The sequence below is a fragment of the Anarhichas minor genome, unplaced genomic scaffold (genome assembly GCF_050575085.1).
Source record: "Anarhichas minor isolate MPS153535 unplaced genomic scaffold, ASM5057508v1 ptg000033l, whole genome shotgun sequence".
In the NCBI taxonomy this organism is placed as follows: domain Eukaryota; kingdom Metazoa; phylum Chordata; class Actinopteri; order Perciformes; family Anarhichadidae; genus Anarhichas; species Anarhichas minor.
Genome location: NW_027466479.1, coordinates 2,284,953 through 2,298,891, shown reverse-complemented (window position 1 = coordinate 2,298,891; position 13,939 = coordinate 2,284,953). Strand labels below are relative to the sequence as shown.

General features: G+C 43.2%; 1 protein-coding gene across 1 annotated transcript in view; it reads left to right on the top strand.

Annotated features, from left to right (window-relative positions):
- Positions 1 to 13,939, top strand: part of thsd7aa (thrombospondin, type I, domain containing 7Aa) — a 172,232-nt gene that overhangs the window by 114,729 nt on the left and 43,564 nt on the right. Inside the window, exon 8 of the mRNA XM_076106377.1 lies at positions 8,891 to 9,085. Coding sequence (XP_075962492.1) covers positions 8,891 to 9,085 — 195 coding nt within the window. The remainder of the gene's footprint in view (positions 1 to 8,890; positions 9,086 to 13,939) is intronic.

Here is a 13,939-nt window from a genome sequence, read left to right as displayed (position 1 = left end):
CTTCTTGTTGTTTCTGTTTATTACTTACATCTGTTTATATTGGTGTTTAGTGTAAGTTGATAAGTGTACTTATAAATTCAGCTATTTTGAAGCGAGGACGCTTCTTTTGTAAAGGGGGGAAGATGTGTAAGACTGAAATCCTGTGTTGATCAAGTATGACCACTAGTTGGCACTGTTTACGGGGTTTGATGTGATGGGGAGGAGGTGACGGGAGGAGAAGGAGAGTAGCGAGAGAAGGTGATCTGACTTGGTGCGGTTCCGTGGAAGCTTGACTAAAGTTATGAGAAAAACCCAAAACGTGTTGGACTGATTAATTCCTTTATCATACACCCACGACGCTTACAATACTACATCTGAATTTAGATGCCACATGTCAACAACAATAGCAATGATTACAAAGATATCTGACTGTGTCGCTCATGGACCACACAATTCATCTGAACAAGGAGGGGCATGCATGAAGTGACTAAAGGGGGCTATTCAATTAAATTATAAGAGGGAGGTGACCAGAAACAGCTGTTCATGGCTTGCAGCTCTCTGTCTCGCTCTCTCGCTCTCTGTCTCTCTCTCGCTCTCTCTCTGTCTCTCTCTCGCTCTCTCTCTGTCTCTCTCTCTCTCTCTCTCTCTCTCTCTACAACTACCAAAAGCAAACAGGCTGAGAAACCCAACTAAGTCACTTGTTGTCTTTCTAATCTCTTCTGCTCCCTCTCAGTATTCTGTACAGCGCCACACATGCACACAACGGGCAGCGCTGTCCATGGTCCTGAAACAACAGCCAAACCATATTCACATGTAACTTTGTTGATTTTGCTATTTTTTATAATGATAATAATTAACTATTTGTACTGCACCTTTCAAAAATAGAGTAGCATAAAGTTACAGTAAAGGAACATAGAGAAATGGAGGTCTTTTGAGATGTATCAAACAAACTCCAAAAAGCTTGACTAATTGTGCACAATTGATATTTGGTACCAGGCGTCTGAGGCAAGGAGCAAACACAGACCCTCTTTACTTCTTTATTTTAAAGATTCTGTCAAACTTCACATACATCACTGTTACAGTTTTACTAACTCTGAGACTAAACTCACAAACTGCATCAAGTGCTTTTTCATGAAAACAAGATGATATTGATAGGAACAATAATGGTTTGACGACATGTTTCCATACGATAACGTAAAAGTATGCAAGTACGTAAGTAGGACAAAGACACTGCACACTGGCATCTTCACTTTAGAGCAGTGGTTACTGGTCAGACATTTAGTCACAGTAGCATTCAGTTGTGTTTCCATCCATTCCACCTGTCAATGGAAAAAAGTAAACAGAAAACAACAACAAGTGTAGTTTAATGAAATAAGAAGTATAAACAAAAGAGAGGTCAATACAGGCATGGCACAATGTTTTAAAATCAGCATTAAAAGCATCGCAACAGCAGTTTATTCACACTTCTCAATCTCTTCTTCCAAAGCATTACATTTCAAACAGACCAGGCCGTGTCTTCTTTTTGTGTTCTAGAATATCACTTGCCTTGACAGCCTTCTTCAGAAAATGTGCCATTTGGCTGTTAAGCAGGTCAAACTTTGGCATCTCTGAAGGAAATGGAAATGTTTTTGACTCACTGCTGCTCGCATTAGTCACTTAAACATGCGTTTCAGAGTCAAGCTTCGACAGCGATAGTGTCAGACTTTGAACCCCAGGCTGTAAAAATAAACTTGGCCAAACTTGAATTCTAGTGCAATAATGGAGAGAGGATATATAACCAGTGACATAACGGAAACAGCATGGCCGAGAAATGTTCAGAATGACCGTGTGTGTCATGTTCACAAGAATAAATAAATCATTTGCGAAGAGATCTACTAAAAGCAAATGCAGTGAGCAGTACCAGCCTCTATGCTGCATTATACATCAAGTGCCACTGGGTCCAATTAAAAGTTAAATCTGCAGGACTTTTGTACTTTTACCATGAAAGGAGCTCAAACTTCCAGGGCTTCTGCATTCAGCAGTGGAAGGAACCGTATGTCATTGAAAAAGAAGTGGGTGGGAATAGAAATAAACTGGAATTGTTGGAAATATTTTCTGTTCATTTTTGTTAATCGTGTGCGCCTAAATCAAAGAGATGCTAAAGCACAACTTCCACATCTCTCACATCTTCTCTGTGGCAGACTGAGGAAAAGCAAACATTACACATACACACATGGACCCTGTTTCCAGCTGGCAAGTGGACAGCTGGGTACATCAGTTCACACCTGGCATTAGAATGATTGGTGGATCATAACAACAATGGTACAGTACACAGCTGCTATGGGCATGGCTTGGTTTCCATATCATTACATGTGTCAGAGAATTCAAGTACACAATTAGAAATAAAGGCCCTTACTAGAACCACATTGGGCTCTTTGGGCTTGTCCCCATAGGAGAACCCTGTTATACCTGTGATGGGTTCCACCCAGAACCCCAATTAGACATTCTACAGAGAACCCTTAAGAAGTGTAATGGATCCACCCAAAATCGTTTCTGGAGGTTCTATTCAGAACCTTTACCACCTTCTAAAGGGTGCTAACAATAACCCACACAGGAGGTTCTACGGAGGAGCCTTTTCTATTCCAAGGGCTTCATCTAGAACCCACCCAAGGGGTTCTACAGCATACCCTTTCTTTGATGAAAATGGTTCTTAATGGAACCCATAATCTCACAAAGAACCCTTGAAAACCCCTTTTGTCAGAAAAGGGTTGTTCAGAAGCTGATGGATCTGAGCGTCAGCGCTTCAAGAAGAACCTTTTTGGAAGAGTAAATATAGGAACTCACTTTTCAAAAATGAATCAATTATTACCTAAATATTGTAATTTCATTCAATCTTTTTAGTTCCTTTAGTGTGTGTGTGTGTGTGTGCGCATGTGTTTGAGATAACATGGCAATCATGGGTAGATTCCTGAACCATACCACAGTAGCTGCTAATGAGGGCTCAGGGGAGAAGCAGGGAAAGAGAGAGATGGGGGTTGTTCATCAGATTCCATATTATACTCATAATCAAAGTCCCCATTCACAGGCTGCACTGCTCCGTGTTGTTGCAGTGGCAGTGATTACCATCTTCCTCATCCCAAACCCACTTGCTCTGCAGCTAATTATCTTTATTCTCTTTTTCCTGAAAATCTAAAGGAAAATTGTCTTTGAAAGTGAATGTATTATGAAGCAGCAGGTCACATGAACGCTGCTGAGATCTTTATTATAGATTTTCCTTTTCTAATGTTAGGATCAACAGCAGGTCTGTGGTGAAGCATGGCAGACATGTTGAACACGCTGTTGACTGGAGTTCATCCTCTGGTGACCTTAAGAGGAAACTGCTAAATATTAAAGCTGCAGGCAATACTAGCTGAATCTTTATGGCTCAATTCTAGACATTTCATTCATGTAGGAAAGGAGGCTTTCATATGTCACATGATCAAAGTGACCCATTCACTCACAACATGTTTGTAATTTGGGGTTGTCAATATTACCGCAGTAGGAAGACATGCAGCCTAGGTTAATTGAGGACAGTAAATCGCCCTTAGGTGTGGTTGGTGCAGGTGTGAATGGTTGTCTGTCTCTATGTGTATCAGCCCTGTGATAGTCTGGCAACCTGGGGTGTACCAATGCCAGCTGGGATCATCTGGGATAATGGATGGATGGATGATCAGACCAAGCCCGAGCAGCTCTGACAGCAGCCACACCTGTAGCTGGCTGCCTGGAAATACACTTTGTGGCTATTGCTACAGCTGGTGTTGAAGCTATAGCTGCAGCTGTGACTATAGTTATGACAGCAGCTATCACTATTTCTGTGGCTGTTTGGTTCGGTTATTGCTATGGCATCAGCTCTAGGACATCTAACGCAATCAAATCTAGTCACATTTAGATATGTTATTAAAAAAAAAACATTGAAGCTCAGTGATCATAACAGCCACAGCTTTAGCTAACACCATGGTCATAGTTGACCTTTTTCTTAGTCCCGCCCTATAATGCAAACTGGGAATCATAGTGTACCCTTTGATCAGAGCTGATCAGAGTCTGACAGCTATCCAGCTCCGCTCCACAGACTCTCATGCAATGTTTTCAGATTGTCTTCATTGTCAGGCTGGTTTAGTGGATTTGAAGCTGGTCATGGTGAAGCGTTGTGTAATAGTGATACTTGTTACGCAGAGAGGAGATCTATGTTTCTACATGGAGCTAACATTAGCAGAGTACAGCACATCAGCACTTATGCTACGCTAGCTGCTGAAGGTATATTGTATGTATGCATGCTGCTTATGCGTTTTAATGATTGTAACAGTAAATAATTAGCAAGTCAATTAGCATGAGTATAGACTGTAGTCTGGACACATTCTTAGATCAAGAGGACATTATTCTACAGTATCTCTTTTCCTTTAGCCAACCATCACATATGCTTCACTCCCTTTCTTACCTATTGTATCCTCTTCTTCTATTTATTTGTTCCTTGAGGCACTCTTTGTAACGGGTTGTATATGGACCCAAATGCAACACACAGGATTCCAGAGATCTTTGGCTTTTATTACTAACTTCAAATATAGCAGGCAGAGTTCAAACAGGGTCAGGATCAGAAGGCTGGTGGGTTTACTGGGAGTCAGGCAAGGCGGGTAAAACAGGGGCAGGCAGGGTTTCCAGATACGGCAGGCAGAGTTAATCAAGATGGGCATGGACTAGAGCAGAGGTAGCCAACACGGTGCCCGCGGGCACCTGGTCGCCCGCAGGGACCATGTGAGTCGCCTGCAAGGCATGTTCTAAAAATAGCACTAGGTCCCCATGGAGCTCCGTCTAAAAATTGTAGTTTCTGTCCTTTTTTAATCAAAAACGATTGCATTCATGTAGATTTTAAAAGGAAGAGGCCGCACCGCACTAGGTTTTCAGGTTCTGAATGGCAGGCGCTTCCCGTTGGCACCGGACGCGCCGCACCCGCCGCGATCGCACACCGTCGTCAGGTCCATCAGTCCTCGGAACAGGCCGCGGGGCAACAACTCGTGGGTGGCGGGGGTAGAGGCGAGGCAACGCAGTACGATCGAAAAGGCCCAGACTAGAGGTTTGAACGCAGGCCTCGGAGGGTTGGATCCCCCCCTCGGCTATAGACGAGACTTTTTACTAGTTTCTTCGTGGAGAAAAAGGTACCCAAAAAAAAGCTGGTGACTACAGACTACAGGCCGGCATGCAGGCTTCATTGCGCAATGCAAAATTGACCCAGATTTCCCAAAATGTGGTGATTAGTACTAATGTAATAGGATTCATTTAAACATGTGAAAGAGTTGATTTTTTATTATTCTACATAACTGATAATTTGTATAAACATGGGACAGAGTTCATGATTTATTCAAAAATGTTACGAAGGTAGTGATTAGTACAAACCAAGATGTGAAGATATGACAGTTAATGATTTCCTAAAAGATTTTAGAAGTGATAATTTTTACAAAAATATAACAGGTGTGATTTTGAACAAAATACGCAATCATTGTTAATAATTATTGTGAGGAATAATTAACATTGACATGTGATCAGTCTCTTCACATATATTATGATTATTAAAAGGTGATCTGTGCAACTTTGTTATTCAGGAAGTTTGTATCAAACAAGTAGCCCTTCGTACTGCTCGGTACCCTTGAAGTAGCTCTCAGTTTCAAAAAGGTTGGTGACCCCTGGACTAGAGGAAAACAAAGGGTTCAGAATGGAAAGTGGTCACCACTAACACTAGGAGTCATCCACAGATACCCTCCACATCTCATGACAGGCTGCCAGAGTAAGATGTATACTGGACAGTATGTATTTTTAACAGCTTGCTTTATTGGTTTGCGTTGACAATAAGGTGTGTTTAACTATCAAGAACTAGAGTCAACTCATGCAGTGCTCCTCGAACAAAACACATCATGGAAGCCATCACTTTCAAAAACACACTTTAATGATTTCCTTCAGCATCTGTCCTACGGCTCCATGTCCCCGGTCACCAACGCCACCCCACCCCCACAGCATGTGGCATCCCTCAGAGTTTCTCTTGACTGGCCTCTTATTGATCTCTTGTTGTCTCCTTCTGATGAAAATGGATCTGTTGTTCCCCCGGGGTTCCAGACATGTCATTCGACTCACTGGTTGCCACTCTTCCAGCCCTTCACAATGAGATTTTCACAGATATGGTCCTTCAGCGACAGGATGGGCTGGGATAGAATGGGATGAGAGTGAGGACAGCCTGCAGATCTAGATTGGAAGAATATTGGACACGTCAGCATCGCGGCACCCCCAGCCCTCCAAAACAGATCCTTGAAAAAAAAGTCAAATGTAAACCAGTATGCATTCTACTGTCCCTTCAATCATTTAGGACTATTTGTATTGAAGAACGTAATGGTCCCGCAACTCACGCTTAACCTTCAAGGTTTCAGCAATAGATCTGTGCCTCCAGCTCGGTAAAGACGTTACAGTTTTATCCTGTCTGTGACTAAGGACAGGTCACCATGCCGAAGTCATCACAGGGATGTTTACAGCTTTGGAACCATCATAATGAAAAGCTTTTCGATTAAAGGTCCACAAAACTAACGAGAAAACGTGTACGATTCACTTTAAAAACAATCTGCGTTTTCTCATGATGTACCTCAGTTGACTGTACAATAGGGGCACAAGATACTGAAAGACTAAAAGTCACGAGGTAAGAAATTGACCGAGCATTAGATTCAAAAGAAGCCAACGTTGTCATCCTTCCTCATGACAAAGAGTCATAATTCACACAACCACAGAGGTCCTTATGAGTTACATGTGAACAAAGGTTGTATTTAATCATTTCAACAACAACTAATACTGTTTTTGTTTTTTTTGAGGTATGTCAGGAAAAGTCATCATTCTTTTGGCAAATTCTATTTTTTTCAATAGTCGTCATTTTCATAGTTCATCAGACTCGGAGCATTTGGATGTCATCCTTCGGCAAATTAGAATTTATTTTCTGAGCATAGTTTCGGTATGTTTGATAGAAATCTACGCAACACAACACTGGATTATATATATACTGTATACACATATATATATATATATATATATATATATATATATATATTACAGCATATCTACATAACTATGGTTGGCCATAAACGAGATACTATTGAACTAATTTTTTGTTTTCAACACTTATTTTCTTGGAGAGAAAGCAATATTTTCCATTTGTCATATTTCCCAAAATATTTACAGTATTCTTTCAAACATAGCTCTGTAAATGACACTGCTATAAGGACGAATGTGACTCTCCAACATGATGAAATGACATTTCACTTAGCTTTTTAAATATTGACTTGCCTTTACATGTACTCTGCTCAAAACTGCCTTGAGTGACATTATGTATTAAACATATGACATTTATTCATAAGGATCAAGTCTATGTCATGTATGTATTGCAGTGATTGAAAGAGTATGAAAACACATTTTGTACCAGACTGACACAATATACTCAACGGTTGCTGAAGCATTTCTACCTTTTAACATCTACACAATGTGTGTGTCCATTTCCACTCACTGCAGCACAGAGAACCAGAGAACCAGAGCTGTAGAGTCTCTTCCAATGAGGATTCATGATATGCAGTGTTTCACTGTCAGACTAACACACTCTGCTCAGACACATTGATTCTGACATGATCATGTTCCTGCTTGATGTAATTTAATATCAGTCTTAATCTGTGCAGCCTCATGTTCACTCCTGTTATGGTGGAGAAATACAACTAGAATGTGACAGCAAATGAAATGTCCCGTATGTACTGTAATACATACAGTACATTTTCTTTTTTATATTTGCATTTCATCATTTTAATAAATTCTATTAACATGAAGAGGTCATCATGGGGTTTGTTCACACGTACTGAATAGTGCACAATTCCAAACAAACCTTCTCAAACAACAGAAGTTCTCCCGGTGCCGGTGCCGGTGCCCACCAGTCCCAGGTTGTGTGCAGCCAGCACACATTATCATTACGCTTTATTTATTCAGGAACGTTACAAAAGCCTCTCTTTTGCAGGAATGACCTGATCAATTTTGCACCGTTACACACATTTGCTCAAGGGCACCACGGTATGGTGCTTTTTCACTTTACTCATCCAGATTAATTCTAACTGACCTCCAGGTCACAAGCTCCCTTCTCTAACCTCCAGACTACCACTGCCCTTAATACTTAAACAGATAAACTATTGGGAGTGTTTCACATATGTTCTTGACTTTTACTTAACCTCTTATTCTCGGAGCCGTTTTTGAGGTCTCTGAGCGAAAAAGCATAGCCCTACAAAACTGACCATAGCTCTGTAACTACAAGGTCGATTTTAATAATTTTTGTTGATATAATCAGATCACAACACCTGTGACATAGTTTACATTGGTCATATTGTGAATATGTTGCTGGTTAATATAGAAAATAAGACATAACACAGCTGAAAGTGAAAATATTCAGCCTCGCCTGGGAAAAATGCACTTTCAGTGATAAAAGGTTATTGAAATAATGCAGCTAGCTCCCTGAATCTTTCCCAAGTCATAGCATAACTGATCAGTAGTTATTAAAAAAAGGTTAAATATATTATATTTCACTGCTCTGATAACTGTGAATCAATCATTTTGGTCAATTTTGGTCATCACCTAAAATAGAAAAATGCAGAATGTTCTATTGTAGTGCTTTTGAAAAAATAAGACATTTGGCAAAAAAAAGACACCAGCTCTATTGTGTTTCTGATCTCCATTTTTAAATACATTTTTGACTTATGTGAGCACAAATGTGTTGAGTTGAAAGCATCTAAATGACACACAAGGTTCTGGTCCCTTTTTATTGCCTATTAATGTGAATATGAAGCACATTCAGCCTTTTTATTTAATTATTCAACCTTATTTTGTCTCTTTCCAGGTGAATATGTGGAGAGGCAGCTCTGCCGTGATGCCATCCTGCCCATGCCAGCCATTTGTGAGGTGCCTTGCCCAAAGGACTGTGCTCTGAGCCCCTGGACCCCCTGGTCTCTGTGTTCCCACACCTGCTCTGGAAAAAACACGGAGGGCAAGCAGACCAGAGCTCGCTCCATCCTTGCCTATAACGCAGGAGAAGGTAGGAAGTCCTAAGTCCTGCAACAGGAGGACAATTCAGTGCGAGACACACAGGAGTCAGACTGATATATGGTTTTGCCGATACATGTGACTCATGTGAACATATCGAATAAGTCAGTCAGTGTCATCTGATACAAACAAACATGCTAGGTAACACTGACCCAGCTACCCATCCACAAGGAGCAGAATATGCCTTGACAAAACTTTATTGGTCTAAACCAGTGATGCTAGTTGTGCAAGTCTCAAAATTCCGGTTTTCTCTGCATATCTCATTTCCCTTTCCTTATAGCAAAATGTCAAAGTGAAAGGAATTATTCTGTGTGTTCCTCTTCAGCGACTGCAAAGGTTGTGGCTTGGGTTACTGTGATGCAGGGTAAGAAGTGACTGGAAGAATAACAAACCCACTGAGCTGTTACAGAAGCTGAAGCACAGTGGTTATAATCACATTGTTCAACTTCATTGTATGATACGTTCTTTCCTTTTAAATTATTCACAAGGATGTGGCCTTTGCTTCTGTTCAAGGTCCTTCCCTGCTGTCATTGATCAATCCAATCTTCGGTATTTTCAAGTTATTTTTGCTGATGTAGTAGTCTCCATGTGTTTAACTAGACAGATGTAGAAGTTCCTTCACGTAATCTGTTCCCGCTGATCTGCTTGCCCACCCTGTGCTTTTAGAATAGTAACCTCTTCCACACTAGCAGTAGTATTGAGTATTCCTTCTCATTACATGTTTCAAACTCCAAGGTGAGGACTGGGTATCTAAATGGTGCTGGAATGAGACTGATGCGATGCCTCTTGGTTAAAGCTCAACCCTCCAAACTGTCAATCACACTGAGAGAACTGAGCCATTCTCAAGGAACCTCATTGTGAGAGGAAATGGGAGGCTGCACATTTGGTTAGCGTCTGGCTTGGCAGCATATCAGAATTTGATCTTTTACGCCCCTGCTGTCCTTTTAACAGCTCTTGTTGTGTTGCTGTCTTTGGCATATTCACAACAACGCAGCATGCACGCTGGTTTCCATGTAGATGGATACTCCTCCTCCTTTTTCGCATGCTGGGCTTCAGGAGGACTTCCATGCCAGAACACAATGCAGGCTGCATGCTGCTACTTGTTTATTAGCTTTCCTAGCATTTAGGAGGCAGACTCTGCTGCAGTGTTGAGGCCTTTACACACCGGGGACGTTTCTTTCGTGTGATTAATTCACACGCTTATATGTTTTCTCAAAGTGTTTGGACATGAGAACACACATAATGCAAATACTAATCATCAAAAACACAAACTCATATTCCAAAACTTTGTTGATACAGGCATCAACCAATCACCGTGTGCAGAACGGACATATTGAAAATGCACTCTATACAACAACAAGGAGGTTCTGTAGTCCGAGCCAAGATGGCAACCTTTATTACTCCGAAGCGGAGACCAGATCCCCTCCTACCGTTCTTTCCTCTGGGTAAGAACGGCTCTGGGTCAAGAGGATCCCAGCAGTTGGTCCTTTGCCTGGACAAGTCCATTTTAACCTTTTACTGAAAAAATATTACAACCGTTGCAGATTTGCGTCGCTGCTCAAGTGATGACCCATATAGGAAATGTATCCACCAATTATTGGTTAAATGCAGAAGTCTGATTTAGTGGCAAACAACATATCATAAGACTTCTCATCATTCTGTTCACGTTGTTTTGCGGCATCATCATCAGCCTGTAATCATTTTTAGCCGTGTTATTTTTTAAAACATGGGTCTTGATGTCATATTTTTGTCATATCATTCCTGTCAGTTATGTTAACATATGAGCTGCACATTTTCTCAAATACATGTTCAGTTTGATTGGTAGCACTTAAATGTCTATCAATTAACTATTTAATTAGCCAGTGCAGCTATGATGGTGTGTCCTTCTACGAGTTAATGAGCTCCATGGCTGATGAATGACTGGCCTGATGAAATCCAATAACATCTTTTCTGAAAGACCCTGTGAAGGACATCACCCCTGTGCTGTTACAGAGAGGTCAGCCATATCTTCTGTCTCAGACTGCCCATCACTGACTGGAAGATGTCATTCGATGCCTTCTGAGGCGCTAATGGCTGACGTTGTCCTCGGGGGTTTTCTTTTTCCCAAGATGATGACTGCTGCAAATGACAGCGTTTCACTGTGAAGAGGGTCACATGGTGTGCACACCCCACCTGGGTCCATACCTGGCTTTTGGCTCTGTGTAGACATTCTGCCCCCTGGGTCACCTCATCTCTGCGGTCTCATACACTCGTACAGCAGTGGATGGCCATAGCCTTACTGATAGCCAACCTGTATTCTGTTACTGTAACTGTTTTGGGACTTTGATAGCGCTAATACAAATAATTTATGATTGCTGTATGATTTATCTTGTTTGACCAAGCATACTGTAATTAAGTAGTAATGATAATTATTATCTTTGGTCGATTATCTTTGGTTTATCACTTTTAAATCGGGCATCAAATTTAGTACTTGCTATTATTATTTCCTTGGATTTTCTGTAGATGAAATCTGATTTTCTGAAGGCAGTTCTCTTGTTTTTGCCCAGCCATTCTTTTCCTCAGTAAAGTCCCACCAGACAGCAGGTGCTTTGTATTTATATGAGTGTGCCACTACTTAGTTTGCTGTTTAAAAAAAATGGACATCCAAAATTGTGTTCTTTGTATTTTGACTCCTTGGAGACTAGAAGCACTTCAGTGCCTTTCATGTTGAAAGATCCATTGCTATGCCACAATGCCTAGTTGAATGTTTATTAAGTAATAATAATACATGTTATTCATGTAGCACAATTCATGCATTGAGTGCAGCTCAAAATGCTAGCCAGGGAAGCTGCCACATTGAAGACAATTTTACAATGAATGAGAAGTAAACGAGCAAATACAACATGAATGATACAATCATCTTTGAGATGAGAAAATGCACGATAATAACAATATTTAATAAAGTATATGCAACATAAAGTGGTTCCCAGTTTAGATATTTATATACAAGTAGCAGAGCTTTACATTTTGTGACACTGGACACTGGAAGCCAATGCATCTAGGCTACAACTCCCGCTCCAACTGGTGTGTTGGCATCTACCAGCATGCATTGCACTTGGATATCTTGTCAAACTCACCCTGCAGAGTAGGATCTTTGCCTGTATATGTCTTCTCCCTATCATGTCTGTCTGAACTGTATGAAAAACAGAGGAGCACAAACTAGGAGCAGACAGGGATCCTAACAGTACCCCCCCCCTTAACGGGAGCCTCTTGGCGAACCGCCTGGTTTACCGGGGTTCTGTCGGTGGTAGTCTCGTATGAGCCCCGGGTCAAAGATCCGGGATCGCGGCACCCAGCACCGCTCCTCTGGTCCATAACCCTCCCAGTCCACCAGGTACTGAAACCCCCTACCTCGACGGCGGACATCCAGGAGGCGATTGACTGTGTAGACGGGGCCCCCCTCGAAGAGTCGGGGGGGTGGAGGGGGTTCTGGCGGAGGATTTAGGGGACTGGAGACAACAGGCTTGAGGAGGGAGACATGGAACACCGGGTGAATCCTCATGGAGCGAGGCAACTGCAGTTTGACCGCTACTGGATTGATGATGGAGATGATGGGAAAGGGGCCGACATATCTGGGAGAGAGCTTCCTAGACTCTGTGCGCAGGGGGATGTCCCTGGTCGAAAGCCAAACCGATTGTCCGATACGGTAGGCCGGAGCTGGAACACGACGGCGATCAACCACCCTCTTATTTTGCTCTGCCGTGCGGAGCAGAGCCACCCGAGTCTCTCTCCACACCCGTCTACAACGACGGGCATTGTCTTGGACCGACGGAACTGCCACCTCGACCTCCTGGCTAGGGAACAGGGGAGGCTGATAGCCCAAGGAGGCCTCAAACAGAGACAGTCTGGTGGCAGTAGACGGAATTGTGGGCGTACTCAACCCACGGGAGGTGATGGCTCCAAGAGGAGGGATTAGTGGCGGTCACACACCTGAGGATGGCCTCGAGCTCCTGGTTCAGCCTCTCCGTCTGGCCGTTAGTTTGCGGATGGAATCCCGAGGAGAGACTGGCTGTGGCGCCGAGGGTGTGACAGAATGCCTTCCATAACTGGGATGAGAACTGCGGGCCACGGTCCGAGACTATGTCCGCAGGAATGCCATGAAGCCTAATGATGTGTTGGACTAGTAGGTCAGCGGTCTCACGGGCCGATGGAAGCTTGGGCAGGGGAATGAAGTGAGCCGCCTTTGAGAACCGGTCTACCACAGTCAGAATGACGGTGTTACTGTTTGACGGGGAGAGACCAGTTACGAAATCCACTGTGATGTGGGACCACGGACGTTGTGGAACAGGGAGTGGACGTAGTAACCCCATGGGGGGGTCGGTGCGAGGCCTTGTTCCGGGCGCACGTAGTGCAGGCCCGCACATACGTACGGGTCTCCTCTTCGAGGGACGGCCACCAAAAGGTGCGGCGGAGCCAGTCTATAGTCTGCCGGATGCCGGGGTGACCAGAGACGGGAGTCGTGGGCCCACCGCAGGACTTGGGAGCGGACGGACGGAGGGACAAACAGACGATTCGGAGGGCCCCCTCCGGGGTCAGGTTGGGTGTGCTGGGCCTCACGTACCACCCTCTCGATCTCCCAGGTGACAGCACCGAGCACGTACGAGGCAGGCAGGATGGTGTCGGGAGTAGAGTCTCCCTCTTCCGGGGCAAACTGACGGGAGAGTGCGTCCGGCTTGGTGTTCTTGTGGCCGGGCCGATAGGTGATGGTGAAATTGAAACGGGCGAAGAACAAGGCCCAGCGGGCCTGGCGAGAATTGAGGCGTCTCGCCATGTGGATATACTCCAGATTACGGTGGTCGGTCCATAC